At 44.2% G+C, this 19,087-nt stretch overlaps 1 protein-coding gene across 6 annotated transcripts in view; it reads right to left on the reverse strand.

Moving 5' to 3' along the window:
• The window catches only part of atp8a2 (ATPase phospholipid transporting 8A2), a 43,155-nt gene extending 24,255 nt beyond the window's left edge, over positions 1–18,900 (reverse strand). Inside the window, exons 1-23 of one of the 6 annotated variants that reach the window (XR_012949403.1) lie at positions 18,769–18,892; positions 17,636–17,904; positions 15,191–15,298; positions 10,000–10,177; positions 7,249–7,348; positions 6,663–6,761; positions 6,498–6,543; positions 6,229–6,269; positions 4,794–4,867; positions 4,414–4,483; positions 4,020–4,147; positions 3,679–3,790; positions 3,269–3,437; positions 3,003–3,130; positions 2,793–2,870; positions 2,569–2,657; positions 2,258–2,302; positions 1,960–2,032; positions 1,674–1,862; positions 1,548–1,597; positions 1,378–1,447; positions 1,206–1,290; positions 854–993 (exon numbers count right to left, since the gene is read on the reverse strand). Coding sequence is in view for 5 of the 6 variants with exons in the window: in XM_076080314.1 (XP_075936429.1) it covers positions 854–993; positions 1,206–1,290; positions 1,378–1,447; positions 1,548–1,597; positions 1,674–1,862; positions 1,960–2,032; positions 2,258–2,302; positions 2,569–2,657; positions 2,793–2,870; positions 3,003–3,130; positions 3,269–3,437; positions 3,679–3,790; positions 4,020–4,147; positions 4,414–4,483; positions 4,794–4,867; positions 6,229–6,269; positions 6,498–6,543; positions 6,663–6,761; positions 7,249–7,348; positions 10,000–10,177; positions 15,191–15,298; positions 17,636–17,678 (2,115 nt within the window). In the remaining variant the exon portion in view is untranslated. Of the gene's footprint in view, positions 1–853; positions 994–1,205; positions 1,291–1,377; positions 1,448–1,547; positions 1,598–1,673; positions 1,863–1,959; positions 2,033–2,257; positions 2,303–2,568; positions 2,658–2,792; positions 2,871–3,002; positions 3,131–3,268; positions 3,438–3,678; positions 3,791–4,019; positions 4,148–4,413; positions 4,484–4,793; positions 4,868–6,228; positions 6,270–6,497; positions 6,544–6,662; positions 6,762–7,248; positions 7,349–9,999; positions 10,178–15,190; positions 15,299–17,635; positions 17,905–18,768 lie in introns of those variants that run through there. The other 5 variants (XM_076080314.1, XM_076080317.1, XM_076080316.1 and 2 more) reach the window with 5 other exon arrangements.
• Between the last annotated feature and the right edge of the window lie 187 nt (positions 18,901–19,087).

Raw genomic sequence — 19,087 nt, forward strand, 5'->3', positions numbered from 1 at the left:
ATATGAGAACAAAATATGGCGAAAGAGGAAAGTAGGTTAAAATAAATGATATGTAGGCAACATCCCCAGACTGTATGTGAGGGCTCTTTCTCTCATCATCCATATCTAGCTAGAGGATGACAACGATGCCAGCAAGTTCAGCAGCTCATTTTAGACCTCTATATACCAACTCTGTGTCTTCGTGCCAAAAAGTAACCCATTACCTCCCCCCCTCTGGCTTTAATTTGTTCAGCATTTAAATGCATGTGTACCCTCATTAGACGCACTCAGACGCACACACAAACACACAAGTTAACACTACTGTGTTGTGGACTCCAGTTTATGGGGCTTTTGGCACACTGGTGAAGGTAATTACCCATGTGGTCTCCCAGTCTGAGCTCCCCTCCTCCTGCAACTGCTTCCTCTTCACTTACTTCCCACCTTGACTCTCCACTCTAAATCCTTGGTTTGCCCACATATTAGTTCAACTCTCGTGTGAATATGCTCTCATCCGAAGTTACTTTGTTATTCTCCAATCAGTGACATCTTTGATGACCAACACAAGACGTCCACAACGCCCATCCCTTTAGGAAGGAGCAGTATCTGTCTTTACATTCTGCTAAAAAGACTCGTGTATCGCAATTTACAAACATGATGAGTAATGAAGGACGTTGTGTTTACTGCAGTGTGGGAATCAATGGAGCCACTCTGCCACCTGCTGGCCAACATGCAGCGTGTGTTTGTAGGAGTATGAGTCAGGAAGAATTTCACGACATGAAGAATGTTCAGCTCTCTGCTTTGATTTCAAGACATCTCACAGAAGGTTGGACACCATCTCATTTTCTGTAGTGATGTCTACTGTTGGTGTGTTTACCTTTTCCAGTAGTTCATAACACTCCTCTAGTTTCTGAGCGCGGTCTTTGAGCACAGTGCTGACGCGATTGTATTCCTTTAGCCACTCCTGGTAGGCGTCCTCCTCCAGGTCCACATAGGCAAAACACAGAGTCCTCAGTCCTGGACGGATGGGAGGAGGATAAGACGATCAATCAGTGAGATCACGGGGAACAGATTATGTTTCTAACTGGGAGCGAGTGGATGGAGGAAACGTAGGAAAGATGGCTCTGAGGTGGGATCAAGCAATGTCACCAGTGAAACAAACAAGCACCTTTCAAACAGAGAGAAACTCAACTCTGGCTTCCCCTCCCTCCCTCTTCTTTCTCTCTTACCTTCAGTAGCAAACTGTTCCAGATGAGCAATAGTTAATTCTTTGTACTGGGACGCCTCAGTCAGACGCTCAAAGATTACATTATCCTGCAAAACAACAAAATAAGCATTATTGAAAACATGTTAAAAGGACATTAGCAGAGCTGAATCACAGTCATAATGAGATACACATACAGCTCCTTTGCAGTACAGCCGTAGCTTCCCGATGGGGGTTCTGACCACCACAGACATGCGTTTGCGGTTACTGTGAAGGAAACAGTGTCTCAGTTTCAAAAACACACTAGTTTTGTATTACACAGTTATTTACTGCCTGAGAAGAACATTTATGGGGAGTATTAGCCTACCTGGAAAACTCCAGCACATTTAGTATCTCATAGCTCATCTCTTTTCCTCTCTGAAACAAAGAACAAAACGTTCACTTTGCTTTAAAGCAGCGATTCCTGCAGTAAAACAGGCAGATACACACTTACAGCTTCAAGTATGACTGAATGTGGGGTTCTTGCAGTGAAGACAAAACCGAGCCCTTTGGCCCCTTTGACCAGCGCGCCCTCATCTGGAGAAGAGGCCTGGTAAATGATCTGGTTGTCCTCTCGCTCTGGGACCACCGTGTGGCACACGGCCATCATTGTCAGGAACTCACAGATCTGAGGTGACGTAGGCTGAACACATACATACAAACGGAGTGGACGTCATTTTTGGGGCTGAATAGGTTTGCTTCAGATAAAGAAAGATGAGAATCGCTTCAGAGACACCTACATGGGTCTCGATGTTTTGGACGAGAGTTGGGTCGTCAAACTCTGTAGAGTTGTTGCCGCTGGACGGCAGATTGCTGTGAAGACAAGAAATACAGATTTATGGCACGAGTTCATCTAATATTGTGTAGAAAAAACACCATTCATATAGCATAACAGGCTGAAATCAGTGAATTATTGTCAACTTTTTGTGTATTATTCTGATCAAAGCATACACAGTACATTCATTTCTTTAAACGTGCACATCCTAAAATGGAGAAAAGCATATCAGAGAGGGGAAGATGGATGAGACGGTCACTGACCTGAAGTCATCCATTGAACGATCACACTCGAGATCAGGGAAGTGGCTGCAGTGATGAATGAGGAACCAATCAGTTGATGAGTTGGTTAGTTCATTTGTTCAAGCATGTAAGAGTTCAGTCAGTTGAAATAATAACAGAAGAGTATTACAAGAAAGTCTAAGGCATGAATTAGTTTCATATTTAGTGATTAAAAGGTTACTACTAAAGCGCATTTAGTGGCAGAGTTCATTATATTTTAGAAGATGGCTCCTTTGACAGGCAGAGCTAAGAGGAAAGAATTAATCTATAAAAAAAGAAGAGAGATGACTGACCCATATGTAATTCCCGCAATAGTACACTTCTTGAAGGTCATGATGTTACAGGTTAGGGTTCCGGTCTTGTCTGAAAAGAGATACTTCACCTGGAGAAGAGGAAATAATGTAAGCAAACGCAGCACATTTAACAGGTGTGTATTGATTGAGTGTGTATGTCATGGTAACCCAGGGCCTACTTCCCATCCTAAAGCCACTGATTAAGAGGAGGGGGAGGAACTGACCTGACCCAGCTCCTCATTAAGATTGGACGTTCGAGCCATGGCCGGCGTGTCTGTCTCTGCGTAGTACATCTCCATGTCCTGAAGGGGAAAAAAACACAGCAAAAGCAAAAGGGATCAGAAATATTTGACTACTTAGAGTAAGTTAATTGGAAAACATGTGTTACAACACACACACACACACACACACACGCACACACACACGGGCCGTACCCAGTTGATGAAGAGGGCCTGTGTGAACTTGACCACCTCCAGAGTGACCAGCAGGCTGATGGGGATCAGGTTGTTGTACAGGATGATGAACGTCAGCAGGTTATACGCAAAGTTAGTGGAGATGTCACCTACACAAACGCACAATCATCACTTATTCACGGACCCTTAAAATGCGTGTTAATGCCAACTCATTGCCGTTAGGAGACTTAAGTTACTGGTTGTGAAATGCAGTATGTGTGTGTGTGTGTGTGTGTGTGTGTTCTCACCAGCCCTGGACAGGTACCAGCAGGAATCTTCAGTGTGTTTGTCGTTCCAGATGGCGGCGCCCACAGAGCTGATCAGGGCCATGACCAGCAGGATGCCAAACAAGACCAGGATCTGCATGTTGGTCACCCGCTCCACATTAGAGCGCTTCAGCGGTGCTTTGGTGGAGTTCTGGCGGGTGGATGGGTCAATGAATACAACACAGAGACACTCGCATCAAGACCATGCTGGACGATGGCACAGTTTCATTGAGTTGCAATAGTTTCACTGGGAAGAAGTCCGCTTGCAGCAGCTAAAGCTCTGAATTATTCCTGTTAAGTTCACTAAGAGGGAAGATAATTATTAAAAATATTAAATTCATTTTGTTTTGAAGCCAGGATTTTATTGTATTCAAACAAGACGCTGGGTTTACCTGCATCAGTTTGGAGTCATGGCCAGTGTAGACAACAATTCCCACAACCCACTGCGTGTTTCTGAGCTGGGCGCCGCGCAGCAACACCTGGTCTGGACCCAGAGGAGCTGGACTGAGAAGAGCAAGGAACAAACACAACATGAGAGATTAATACAACTTTTGGTTCAACCTGCATTTTTGTTTGATGCATTCAGAAGGAAATTGCTGTCAACAGGATGGGTGTTGTATCCTGTTGTCTTATTTTATACAAAGATACTATTTGAATACTACTAACTTTAACAACAAAATGTAGCATTTAACACTGACAATACACTTGTTGTCTATGTGTGTGTGTGTCTCACTTCTGGTTCTCCAGCCGCAGAGTGCCAGTGAAGTCATACAGGTGTCTGTTGGGTTCTTCACACTCCAAACGACCAGACAGCGCAATGAAATCCTCCAGAGTCTGAAAAGCAGCTGTGAGCGTGAGACCCTGGAGAAAATGAAATATGACAAGTCAGGATTATCACAAAGTACATTTCTCATTACTGAAAAGCAAAGTTCATGAGACAAAACAGGTCTAACACTAATAAAAAACAGGAGAACTTCATCAAGCCGCGAAAGCCAATGGCAACATTTTTCAACATCTTTTATTAATTTGCATCCTAACTGTAACAAATATATAAAAAACACATACTTTCTATTAAAACCTAAATCGGGGGAGAAATTCCTCACTGACCAAGTGCTTCCGTGTCTCACCTGTCTGATCTTCAGGTTGGTTTCTCCATCCAGGTTGGAGGTCTCAGTGTAACACATGGCCTGCGGCTCGCTGTAGAGAAGAGGCGTCGACAAAAATGGTAGTGCTTAAAATGATTAATCCATCAATCAACGGGAAATCAGTCAATGAGCATTTTGTCAAATAATCAATTCAATCATTGGAATTAATCAGTACATTTTACACACTAAACGATTTATCAAACAAATTGATTGATGATGAAAATGCATCATAAGTTGCCGCCCTAAAGAGTAGTTTAACACGCAACAAACAATTAGAACAAATAGATTAACAGATAAATACACACAAAGGCATATGTGTGCTCACACACAGACACGCACACTCATACACACTGAGGTCTGACCTGGAGGACACAATAACCATGTCAGCTGGAAGGTGCTGGCCATTGGTCACCTTCACTATGTCGCCTACTGCCACCTGGTGGCCGGGACACAGTAGTGCAACAGCAGGAGAGAGAGAAAAGGTGGGGAGAAAGAGAAAGAGGGGTGTTACGGCAGAAGAGGGTGAGGGGCAATGGGAGGGCATAAAGGAGGGAGACAAACAGAGGAAACAAGAGGCAGGTTAATAAGTGACCAATCCAGAGGCGGCAAATAGAAAGAGAGGAAGACTTGAGATAAAGAGACAGTGAGCACAGCAGTGCAGAGCTTTTGAACTTTTGGGATTAGGCTGCAACAGAGGCAGACCAGACTAAGACTCAAAGACTGCAAGAATGTAGAGACAAATAAAAGGAGAAGAGAAAAAAGAAGCCATTCAATATTAGCCTGACAAAAGTGTTTTTGAAAAAAAAATCAATTTTCAAAAACTGGGAAATATTCCTGCGGCACTTATAACCGAGTTCTCCTCTCAACAAAAGGGAGCGTTCTGGGAAACTACTTGTAACCACCTTTGTTTAATGGAGACGTTATTGAATCAGCGGGGCAGCTGGAACAAATTCCTTCCCCTTTTCTGACCTTAAATAACAAGGGGGCTGCATTCCTTCTCAACAAAGACTCAAGTTTGATTTGATTTGACCCACTGGAGCACGGCTGTACACAGCTGGACTCAGCTAATGAGTACATTCAAGAAGAAGAACACAGTTCCAGTCAATAGTTATGCAAGAACATAAGAACATACAGTGAAAATGTGTTGTACTGTGAAAAAACCAAGAGTTAATTTTGCTCGGGTAACTTTAACTTGGCAGAGAAAAAGAAAAAGCTTTATGTGGAAATGACATGAGACTAACTGGTCCTGATGAACTGCTTTATTATTAAACTAACAAGACCTTCCTATGTGGAGTATATTGTGTATTTACTGTCAGGGATTCACAGCACAGACAGATCCTCAACAAACAGACTGAGTGAGTAAACAAGAAGTGCAACACAACAAATCCTGCATGGAAACCAAAAGAGGAGAAATTATACAGGTGAGACAGACAGAAGTGTAGCTCCTGAGACAAATGGAACCATTTAATAATAAAATAAGCAAAGAAATTGAAAATGTTAATCCCCGACAAAACGAGACCGTTATTTTGCAGCATTTCATGCCTACGTTATTTGAATGCTTTTGCTTTAACTGATTTAGTTTAATTTGCTAAATTACGTACTGTTTTTTTCTCCATTTTGAAAAGAAATGTATCTTTTAAGCTGGCACTTCTTCTTACAGCATTATTTGATGTCATTCATGGCAATGAAGTACGTTCAAACTGAACTGTAAAAAGTGAGGCGGTAGAGAGGAAGGCTAAAGCGCGGGAGTGATGAATGAGAGGGCAACAAAGATGACGTGTGTGATGATCCCGGTACCTGTTTCCATATGATCGTCTGCCAGGCTCCGCTCCGCAGCACTGAGAGACAAGGACAACACGGCCATCAGTCAACCTATAGAGCGACACTCATACAGTATTCATGGGGACTAAACTTTTTGTCTGGGGCCTGCACTATAGTGAGTGACAGACAGACAACAGCCATTCACTCAGCCATGAAAGGAAAACAAAACCCACACAAATAGACGCAGGCACACTCGTGGAAAAGTGCACAGACAGTCGATGCACATTAACAAGCACAGACGATACCTGTTGTCTTCTTGTTGTTTACGGTGTTGTCTGCTTTGTGTCTTTTCTGTCAAGACGGATAAAGAAGTGTTAGCTTTTAAGATAGGAATATAATGTCCTTCTCTCCTGCAATTTAAGATAAGTAGTAACTTCTACTAAGATAGCAAGTGGTGCTGTGGTACTCACATAGTCCTCTATGATCTCTTTGATACCGGCCACCGTGAGGATGAAGATGAGTGGGACCAGAGTGGTGTAGCGACCGGTCGGTGATACATCAGGGATTTGCTGGTCAGAGAGTCAAGAGAGGCAGATATCAGAAATCATTGCTCATAGTGAGTAGCTCAAAGCCCCCATAATGCACCACTACATTGATGGCACAGAAACACATTAGACAAGGCCGTGGAGTACAGTGAGTGTATCACTCTAAACCGATCATGTCGTGACGACAGAGCGGGATAAGTGATTATCTTCTATGATCTAATTTGTTCTTTCAGTTTAGAAACTGTCTAAAAGTTGTGATAGAAACAATCATTATACTCATTTATCTGTTATTCTGCTCCTTCTGGCTTTCTGTGAAAATCTACCAAATCTTAACTTTTGCCATCTAGAAAACAACTCTCGATCATCCATAACTCAGTATTTTAAAAATAGCTGGGCCTGTGGGAAATGCTGGGATGTTTATCACAAACTCCTCAGGATTAGTCTTCTGAAGCCTGTGTGGGCCACAGACAGCGCAGATCACGGTCTCTACCGTGTCGCTCGTGGAGTTTACCTGCATGAGTGCGATGAACAGGAAGAAGGCGTTGGCGGCCCGCCTGATCTGCTCGTACAAGAACCGGGGTAGGAAGGTGAGAATCCCATACTTGGTCGTACTGCAGAAGAAGACAAGGACGAAGGAGATTTAACACGTTTACATTCAGACAGATGGAGGCAGAGAGCCAGCTATCGCATTAGCAAAAGAAGGAATTCATGCATAAATTGTGTGCTAACGATTTGTTTTAACCTTAAAAGGTTGAATAACCGACTCTATTTATGTTCTAGTGTTGCAGCACTTGAAAATCTATTTAAAAAAACCTAAATTGTGCTCAGAGAGGGCAAACAGAGCCATTAGCGGGTGCACACACATCACACCTTTAAATAGACCAATACTTTAAATCCAGCAATCTAAAAAAAGACCCAGCACTCCATAAAATAAGTGCAAGAAACCTTGGCGACCTCAACTTGTCTGTCAGTCAACTGCATTGATTAGCCTGGTTATAGCCAGGAAGCTTCCGTAAGAGCTTTTAGAGGAGTTAAAAATAAAATTCAACCTTCAAGTCAAGGCCTGCTTTGTTTTTTTCCCGTGTGGCCTGAGTGAAAAGTTAGAGCTTCTGCGATGGTCCTTATTTAATGGATAGTGTGTGTGTATCGAGTGCATGCACCCCTCCATCACAGTTCAGTCTCCTAGGAGATGAACCCGTGACCGCTTTTTCCGTCTGCCTCACTCACACAGACACAAAACTACAAAGAGCAGGACATTACACACAAAGCAGAGCTGCAACAGCTGTTAGTCTGTCGCACGCACGCACACACTCGGTGTCCTGACCCTGATGCTCTGAAACCCCAGAGTTAGTGATACTACACCTATGATCCAGCAGATAAAGCTGCCTTCATCTAATTAAAGATAAATTACATCGGACACACACACACACACACACACACACGCACATTATACTAGGCAGATTCATAGTTTTTCACGCTGGTGGTGTTAACAGCTGTTAGCTGCAGGGGTGATGCTCTTCTGCAGCTGTGTGGCTTTGTCATGTTTTTTATTTTATAAAAAAAAGAAAAGGTCGGTGTTCTTCATATGTTATAGGGAAACACTGGGCTGAGCTCAAAGACAAGTCATCCCTCTAAGCTAAGGCAGGTAGATTTGTTTAAAATACAAGTGTTTGTAAAATATTTGTCAGTTCTAATGTGTGATTCAGTTAAACATGGTCTACTTTACATTATCATTTTATGTATTTTCCTTAGAATAATAGAGCAGGTTACTTTGCTGAGCAGCACTAATGCTTAGTTTGCATAAACACAACTGCACACAATGAAATATGGATGTAGAGGACCTAGGGAACAGAGAGAAGGTGAGTTGAGTGTCCAGATAAAAGCTACACGGCTTCAATCTAAGAAAAATCAATAAGGGCTGTTGAACCTTTCAAACATAAACTAAAGAGTTACAGGAACACAGAGACATCAGAGTGCTCTTTATTCTCCAATCAGCATGCAGCGATGGGCAGGACACCACATGTGATCCAATCAGATGAGCCGGGGAGCACTTGCGTTAATCTTTTTCGTGGAGCTGAAAAAGGTTCTTTCAAAAGTGAAATTAAATCTCCTGACAGTAATGGCAGACCACCGAATGTCAGCCGACTAACGACAACTCACAGAACATGAGCCCAGTGCTCCGCATGGCGCCAGGCACAGTTAGTACATACAAATAGAATTAATAACAAGGTAATGACAAGGTATAAATTACATTTTTGTCTGTCTAATTCAAACTCTAATACAGTTTGCCTGACTGCTAATTTGTATTTACGACCACAGCTGTAGCCATTAAATATGCAGAGGACAGCTGGGATGATGCTTATAAAAGAGAGCCTTGGACATATCACTACACATACAAGCATCAATACATCATACAATCACACTCTGGTCCAAGATTTGTAGTCCACGTCAAAGTACAGAAAGTCATGACTACAAAAATGACACCTCCAGGGTCTGAGAAATCAGACAAAACTAAGGCGCTTTCATTGGCATCCTTAAATATTCACTACTCCTGAGGAAATATCGACTCAGTAACATAATGTTAAGCTGTTAAGCAAAGCACTTTCCTATTAGATTCAGGTCAGCCTCAGCTGCAGAGTTGCAACTTAATAGGTGAGTTATTAAAAGAGTCTTATCAGCAGTTTCACCTGCAAAATTGTAGTAATTGTAGAACTAAATGTTTTGGTTGCTGTGATTTGAGGCTAAACTAAAAGAAAGATAATTGTTTAGGAGAGAGATTTAAAAAAAAGAAGAAGGAAATTCTACTTGGTCCAAAGTCTACTTGTCACACATGGCATGCTGGGTAGAAAAACATACAAACAGGCCGTAACAGGTTGTCCTTCAACCTGAAAGAATGGGTTTAAAGCCCCTCTAAAGTAAATATCTACAATGAGTGCCCTTTAGCAAGACACAGAACCCCACGAGCTGACCATGCCCTCTGACCCCAGTCAGGCAAACAACTTGTATTTAAGTAAATATAGTCAAGATGAGCTTATCACGGTCTGAATACGCACAAAGCATCAGGTGAGTAACCAGAGGTTTCAGAAGTCTGGTGATATCTATACTTTGTGGTGGTTTATTAAGCTCCGATTAAAACTTTTGGGAAACAAATAAATCATTTACGATCATGATAAGTAAGCCACTATTTGTCAGAGTACACTCAAGCTACACAACATGCATCACAGCGAAACGTGCAAGTCGGTAGAAGCTCAGTGACACCTACCTGACGTGGTTGTCGCAGAACTTGGTGATCTGTGGCCTGTTGAGCAGCACCGTCCGCGCGGTGGCGTCTACGGGATCCGCCTGGGAAGTGGTCCCGGACATCTCATCATCTGCCTTGCGGTAACCGCCGGACGAGCAAGCAGGTCCTGCACCGTTGGATTGATGAGAGAGAGGCGAGGCTGAGTGAGTGCGAGGCAGTGAGACAGAGAGAGGGAGAGACAGCGAGAGGGAGAGAGAGCGAAAGAGAGAGACAGAGAGAGGGAGAGAGACAGAGACATAGACGGGAGACGTGGTTTACGGTTCAAAAGCGAAGGCGACCTATTAGTACTAGAGGCTACTGTATGCTGATGTGTGCTGAAGCCCGGCGTGGTCGATTGAATGACGTTTCCTGTTATAACCCCCCCGCCCCCCTTGTCTTTCAGTATTATTATGCAGGAACCGTCAATGCACACGCGCTCGTTTCGCGACGCCCACGGGACCCCCCGCGTATAATGGATGTGCTGAGGGATGCACAATGGCGAACAAACACACGCAGAGTCTGTTTTATCAGCGCGTCAACTTGTCCACATGTAACACACACAGGACACCCGGCGCGCATCGTGGTTGTTATTAAGCAAAAGGCACAAATTGCCCCCCCTCCCCCTCCCCAAAAAAAAAAAAAAGTGACAGAAGAGGATGCAACACGCTTCTTCTTCTGCAGACTCCCTGCCTCCCCGCCCGCCTGGCTTTGTCATCTCCGACCATTTTTAACGCGTCGTGATCTCCGCTCATTCGCCCCCACGCATTGAGCTCCCGGAGCGGGACGTACTTCATCCTCGAGTGCGCCTAACGACGGGATAATATGTATAGCCTTCTGCGGAGGGGGGGACATTGTGGGGGCAGCGAGAGCAATGCAAATAGGTCTGGACGCCACAATTTACTCAGCTGGTACAACAACGGCGAACCTGGGCGAGGACAGACGCAGCGGCAAGCCCGTGCCTCCTCTCTCCTTGGTCGGCCTCGCTGAGGAAGAAGCTCCCGGCCCCGGTGAAAGATACTGGCCCGCCAAGCTCGGCAACCGTGTCATCTGGCCTTCCTGCCGCCTCGGAAAAGTCCGTACCGGGCGCGATTCGAGCGATCTCCTCCCTTTTTAATTTGATGCTGAGCGGCTCACCACAGACAACAAGGGAGAAGCCATATGGAGCTCCTTCGGCGCTGCGGAGGTGCAAAGCCGGCCGCTCCGCTTTTAAAGGGCCAGAAGCCCGATATCGCCTCGCGGTCTGGTGGTCAGACAGACGGGTCAGATGACATCCCTGAAGCAGGAACCATCCATCAGGAGATCACTTCACTGCGATGCCTGTGCAACGCCAGTGTTCACCCACCACAGGTTTCTGCTCATCATATCCTTCTCAGTAGTTTATGTTTCAACTCCAGTAATGAAATATAGAATGTTATGTGGAGTGCATTTATCTGTAAAGCCAGGTAAGTGATTCACAAAATCCTCTCAGTATTCCGATAATACTATTTTAAGTGTGCCTGTAGTGCTCAATTGTTAATATGAGCAGCTGTATTTTGGGTTTATAGTAATTCCCTTTTGGGATGGTTCGGTTCATTTCTTGGGATCTGTGCATTGCGTGTGTTTGTCTGTGACTGAGGCTGTGAGTTAAAACAACAACGGTCTAATTGCATAAATAAATTAGAAACGGATAAACACTGGCAGGCTTTAGCAGATTGAATTTCCACCGTCCTGAAACTCTTATTTCTGCAGCACCACAATCCTACAGCAGACGGGTCGGTCTCCCTGCTCATCGATAACCAAAATATCATTATGTTCCACTCAAGCTTTTGTTTTAAAGAAGGCGAGGAATTATAAAACGACCCAGATGAAAGCCAGCCGGGATGCACTATTATCACTGCTGACACATCAGACTTCCACTTTTCCATTAAAAGACACATTAACTTGTTTGTGTTTCCAGGAAACGGCTATAATGACACACTGTTTGAGTGCAACGTTAGCTATTTAAACGTTTCCTTGTTTTTTGCATTTATTAGAGGTACACTTTCAGTTTTTTATTGTAGTTGGCATTCTGCCATTGCAAAAGAAACCTGCTTGATAATCCCTGTTAAAATCTCCAATCTCAGTATCGTGCCGTACCAAACCACAAAGTGTCTGAACAAGGCCGAGAGCAAAGGTCAAAGTCTGTCCAAGCAAAATGATAATCAGCAGCCTATCCCTCATCTCTCATATATCACATATCTCTGACGAGGCCATTACCTCTGGCCCTAACAGAGCCATAACTCACAATCACAGAACTCCACTGCAAATGTCACTGGGGTCAATCAAGATAGCGAGAGACTGTAAGGAAATGATTCAGGATGACACGAGGTGCAGAGTACTGAAGGGCGCTGCACACTGTATACTTGTCATGTCATGTTTTCCATTCTCTGTGTCTGTCTACTGTACCCCTCACCCCCCCCCCCCCCCCCCCCTTTACCTCCACCTTTTAACCCCTCCAGACTCCATCTTTCCAAGCAGATCAATAACGGCTTTCTCAGCAGCCCACTTCTGCGCCGATTCATTTCTAATAAGATCAATGCCTCGGTTACTCGTCTCTGATGGATTAGAGGCGTAGTCACCTGCTTAACTCATTATTGATGCACCGCGGATGAGTCAGCAGTAAAACCCCGGCAGAGCACAGCCAGGTCCATTTCACATGAGGCGGGGAAGGCTGTAGCCGGACAGGTACGATAGGTCTGATAACAGGTAAGTCTGATCCGGCCTCAACAAACTCTCTGATCTCACGCCCTGCGAGCAAAACACTCCCAGCTACCCATTTGGTTGGTGTCCTCTTTCTTAAAAACAATCCTAGGCATTAATTAACCACACTTCCGTCCATTAGAAGCTTAAAAGCCCTTTTACTATCTCTCTCACACAAATACCTGTGTCATTAGAAGTCTATTAAAGCAGACGCACGTTTCACAACGGGCAGATTACAATCACCTGTTCCAGGAAGCAGAACACGGGAAATGCAGACATTTAAATCCATCGCGCGCGTCGTTCGAAGACAATGTCCCTAATCCACACTTCATAAATCTTAATATGCAAAGTAATAACTTTGTGTTTTTGGGCTTAGTCCAAGCTGCCCTGGCCCGAGGCCAAAGTTTCACTGTTAAAAAAAAAAAAAAAAAAAAGCAGACTCGGCTACTGAATTATGTATTGGAGACAGCTGCATAATTCATCTACATTTTCCAGTATGGCAGAGCATATTTCACCAGATGCTGTGCCTTGGTGCTGCGTCCCAGTCTCCACTCATTTAGCGCGGCGGCCAGAATTGTGTTTTAAATGGCACAAAGAGAGCTTTTGTAGATGCACGCATGTTTAATTCAATCATAAACTTAACATCTTCCAAACACCCAGAGCTGAAATGAGCCAGAGAGATAATAGCTACTAATCATAATAGCAGTTATGCTAGAATAGCTACAATTATCCGCAGCTGTCGAAGCACTCCAACCCCCACTGAGGACAGATACTCTGTCAAAACATTCGAAATGCAATTGAGCAGCTGAACGTGCACAGCAAATCAGAGTATGTAGCATATAACGTGCATATTTGATCCCAGCGCGTTTTCTTTTTCCCCTCACCTTGCAACGCGGCTGCAATGTTTTTGCAGTCATTGCCCCGAACTGATCTCTATTTAAACAGACATCTGTATACGAGTGCAGAATCGGAAGGCAACGGAACAAGATGTCGGTATCGGAGCCGTTCCGGTTTCCGTCTGTAGTCTGAGGAGTATTGACCGATCACGTGTGAGCAGGCTTTTGTTGCACACGGTGTCTGTGGAGAGCAAAAGAAGAGGTGGAACGCATTGGCAGAATTCATAGAGGCCAAAATGCAATCTCAGAACCCATCAGCTACCGTCTGACCATGATTTTGAACCATTTACTGAGTGTCAAATGGTAACAATCCGGTCGTATACGTCCTCTTCCAACTCCTTTGAACGCCATCCTCGGGTCTAGAATTGCTGTAAACGGTGACCTCTTGGTCCGGTTATCCGTTGTGCACTGCCTACACGACAACCCCAGAAATAACGGCCGTTGCCCCCAGAGGCTAACACGTCATCAGACCGTTAGCCGGTGGGTTCTGGTCTCAGCTTTTAATCCTCCAACAGCCATATGCCCCGTCAATGTGTTCTTGAGCTAAACACTGATCCATAACCGCCTCACTTATTCCAATAACATCAATTCAATTTGCAAAGATTAAATATCTTCCCCCACATGATTTCTTCTCCAGCCCACAACCCTGCTGTGTGGTGAGAAAAGCATTACCAACAGAGTGCCGTCTGCCGTGGCGAACCGTACGTCCCATGGCTGTCCTGGTCTTCTAAGGCAACCCGCGGGCCCTATTTGGCAGGTCCCGGTGGACCTAGCCCCAAAGCATCCCCAGTGGGTCCATTTTCCACCGTAACAAGAGTAGAAGGTACGGCAAGAAAGCCTCTTATACGAGCCAAGTGAACGAGCACGATAATCCCCTCTGTGACTGCTCTGCAACTTCACCTGCCGCTAATCCATAACCTGATAATCCTACAAATGAGACTGCAGCACACACACTAAAGTATGCATATAAACATACACACAGACACTGTTTTATGGGCACTCTCACACAGAGATGAACATACATCTATAATGCCAGAAATCATGCAAGGCCCCAACATGCTGCTACTCCCTCTCTAAGTCCAGCTCACGTATGTGTCATACACACATGCAGCAGTGTTCATGTACATACTGTATTCAGGCATGCCATGTCCACACATGCGTGTGCAGTGTTCTACAGCATGCACACGTGTTTGTATTAAAAGTTTTGCGTCAGGGTCCCGGTGCATATCGATCCGTCTTCATCAGCGTGGTCTGACATAACCCCGCTATCTACAAGCACATGCAGTGAAGGGGTTACTTCCTGTCCAGCGTTCATCACTCCAGGCCCCGAGGAGCTACAGATTATACAGAGTCCACAGCAGCAATAGGGTGTCTTAACCTTTTCAGACAAGAACCAGAGACACTCTAGTCTAGTAGGGAACCAGACTTTGTAGCTCTTGAGGGCCGGGGGACACCTGGCTGCTGGCCTTTGCTTTGACGCATTGGCCACATGCACCGTGGGACTCCGGAACACAAACGGTGGGGGGGGAGGTCATCCAGTCTAATTTGAGCAAACTCACTTTTGTCAAACCTGTCTGTGAGGCGGGACCGCATGGTAGCGCCGGCGCCCTCGCCTGGGTCCTGCAGTTCAGAAGCCTCCTGCCTAATGGTGGTCAACACTAACTGCTCTGTGAGCGCCGTGACAGGCCGCGGCAGGAGAAAACAACACACACACAAGACAACAAGTCAATATACACACATACCGCACACAACACACCTGTGTGACAATGAGCTGAGCTGTAAATGTGTCTGTACGTGCCCGTTGCTAGAAGCATTATCAGTGAGATGAGAGTCATGCCTGCTATGAAAGATGTACGGCTGAAGGGTTGCACACAGAAATGGACTTGACCAAAACCATGTAGTTTGTGCAGGAGCGCCCCCCTGTGTCCAGTTTATGGAAATACATCATTGCTGCAGTGTATTTGGCCTCTCCATCTCCCAAATGGCATCTTCCAAAGCTTGGCAGCCATGCCAACCAGTCATTATCTTTCCAAAACAGATGTATTGTTGACAATTGGATGAGCTGCTTGGCTCAGATAAACTAGACACATCAACACAGGGACAAGATGTGCCCTTACATTTAAATACAAATAAAGTGGACAATCCGATTCATGATTAAAAGGTGCGATTAGAAACGCAAATGTGGGACAGAATTTGTAACACCCACTATTGCTATGTCTGTAAATGTGTTGGACAGACTGGTAGCTGCAGACGTCATCACCTGGGAAATGTTGGCTCGCTAATCAGAGCGAAGAATCAAGAGGTCAGGTGCCAAGAGATTACAGTAAAGGCAGCTAGTGAATCCAGGAGGGAACACATGTACACACCGGCTGCCACTTATACTGGAGTGAACCTCCACAATCTTCCTGTAGTTTAAATACGGCAAACAGTGAACGCTCTTTCACAACTTTTAGACCACAGAAAACCCCAAAAATGATCCCACATTATCTGATCTGATACAAACAACAAGAGAACTAGTGAAAGCTCTACATGTCTGGGTCAAAATAGCACAATCGACATGTAATTCAAACAACTTACAGCTGTGTGACTTATTTGTTAGACCATCTGATTTTCTAATTAAATAAAAAATACAAATATGATGGCTAAAAGTGAGAGTTATGGACTTTTTTGTTGTCACTATACTCTCTAAAACGCATGCTTTTACCTGTTGAAACTGGTGCTGAACACGTTTAACCTTTACCTGTCTTATGGTAAAAAAAAAATAAAAAAAAATTGCTGCCGCAGTCATTGTCAAATATCAAATGGTGTGTTCTTTTAATGACAAATAAATATCTGGAAAACTGAAGCTAGTGTGGCCCAGTTGGCGCTCATTTATGCTCACTATTTGCCCTGCTTTCTATTTCTGGACGCTGCGTGAGGCATGCAGCCACACACATAGTAGACACACACAGACGCACACACAAATACAACAGCAAATCGGCCCTTCAACATGCCAGTCACTATTAAAAGCCACTGGATGAGCCAAACACATGCCCCTCTCTTCCAGGAATGTCTAATCCGATGTCCGTTTGCCATGTGTGAAATTATATGATCATTTTTGTTTAAACATCCCCATCCTCTCTTCAACTCTTACTCTACGGAGATTATGAGGTGTTTTTCTTGAGAGTGAGATTATGCTCCCTCACTATACCGTTTTCTCATGAGGGTTGATCTTTTTAAATGAACAGCTTGGTTTACAGCATCTAGCAGAACCAGGCCTCTGTACAACATCCTGAACCATATCTTTCCAACACATGAGAATTCTGAGATGTAAATACAGACTCTGGACGTGGATGGCGTTCAGATCAAGTGAGTGTCATTTCCGGACGGGCCCAGAATAAGGACCGCTCTTTAGACGGTCACGTGGATCCTAATTCGGCGAGGTAATAGGCTGTTCTTGGACTGATCTATATGAGGTTGGGTTTATATATGAAATGATTAAGGCAAGTCAAAACATACCAAAGTATCCCATGTGATGCGTTGCATGAGGTCTAGATATTAGAGGCTGTGGCAACACAATTATATAATACCACAATCATGCCATGGGAAATACAGTAGATTATATGTACTAAGGTCACACAACAGACTCCGCATGTTGTTATCTTTTCGTGATGTTAAGGCACAGCACGGATCCTCCACGTATCGATGTAAAAAGGACAGTGATGACTGGTGCTGCGGTCGGTTTGCCCTTGCTTTCCCAACTGGTGCCAAAAAAAATGTAGCGATACTGAAAGATAAACAGCGATAGGCTTACAGCAAGTCACCCCACATGCATGCCGCAGTCCAAAAGACAACCCGTTATTATGCAGAGCACATATCAAATACGCACGAGTATATACAGGCCGCTCCATCCTATATGATTACATGTTATCAACACTGACATAACAACCCGATTTCAAGTAACGGATCATGAATTAAGCGGAACCTCGATCGAGCAAAGATTAAATAAGTTGTTTGTTGCTTACCTCCCTCACTGTGTATCTTCTTGGGTCTCCGGTTGAAATACATCTTGCTGGTGGTGATCGAGTGTCGGTGAGGCTGGGACGAGGAGGCTGGAGCGGTGGCATGCTCACGGCTCACCGACAGACCAGGAGGATGCTGCTCCGGGCCCAGGCCGCTTCTTCTGCTCAGGAATCATTATTTTTCGGCTGTATCGCGGAGGTAATGTTATGAAGACGTTCAGCTCCAGCCAGTTTCCAGTCAGACGGACTAAAGAATGCGCTACTTCCCGTCACTGCTTTCAAAATAAAGTACGTTAGCGTAAAGTCTCCCAAGGAAATATTCAGTGCAATGAATTAATGCGATGTTTAACGTTACAATTGCCAATAGGATTAGGTTGAGTCACATTAAAATAGCTAGATTAAAGCTACAGCCTACTTAATGAAAACGAGTCTAGCAGAATATGGTAACAGGTTTATGTCTTTGAACATTTAATATTTTAACAAAACGTTCACGAGCCCAGAAAAGATGAGCAGGTAAGAGGAAACTGGCAGGTGACGTTAAAGGTGCCACCTTTAGACTGAAGTCACACACAAGCAGCCTTTGTGTCACAATGTGTTTGAATGCTGTTAATAACCGCTAAACAAACAATACTGTTATTTATCTCCGTATTGATAAGTTTAATATAATGCTCGTTTAAGCCCTGTATTGAACAAGTGAGTTTAACTGGATAATTCAAATGCTTAAAATAAATGATCTGTGAGCCTTTATTTTGAAGGACAACTGTCAAACTTCCTGTATACATGGCATCGCTTTATTATAGGTGCTCGTTAGAGCCACGGGGTCGCGCATCGTATGATGAGACGCGCGCGCGCACAGGCCTTTGGGCGCAAAGTAAACAGTATAACGTTAACCGCTAGCTTAAATTGGCTAGTTAGCCACCATTGTTGAGTTAAGGGTGTTACTTTTTTAAATTGAATGGGTTCTGTCTTTTTTCACCCCTTGACGTTAACGTCATATATACCGTTAACTACTAACGTTAACCCTTGCAGTCAACTGAAACTTGTTGGGAATGAGAGGGCGTCAAATTAATTATTAGCTAGCGTTATGTTAATATACACATTATCAATAATATTCACGTATTTAGCTTAACACTCACCCCAACGGCGACAGTTTAACGGCGATATAAATCCACCAAAACGTGCACAGAAACGGGTTAAACCACGCAGAATCCGCTTGCCCGTTATAGAAACGTAAAGAACATATTATCGTCGCAATATGGCTGAAGACGTCTATCACTCAAAGCTACAGAGCTGACTATCGCGCGCTCATACACACACACACACAAACCGTGCATTTCCAGGCATAGCAAAGCTGCATTTTATTCCATTGTTAGAAGAAAACCCATGTCTTCAATTTATTACATAGTAACATATTTATCTTAATTGTTTACTCTCATCACATTTTAACATAATACA

This window comes from Anarhichas minor, unplaced genomic scaffold, assembly GCF_050575085.1.
Source record: "Anarhichas minor isolate MPS153535 unplaced genomic scaffold, ASM5057508v1 ptg000074l, whole genome shotgun sequence".
Classification (NCBI taxonomy): domain Eukaryota; kingdom Metazoa; phylum Chordata; class Actinopteri; order Perciformes; family Anarhichadidae; genus Anarhichas; species Anarhichas minor.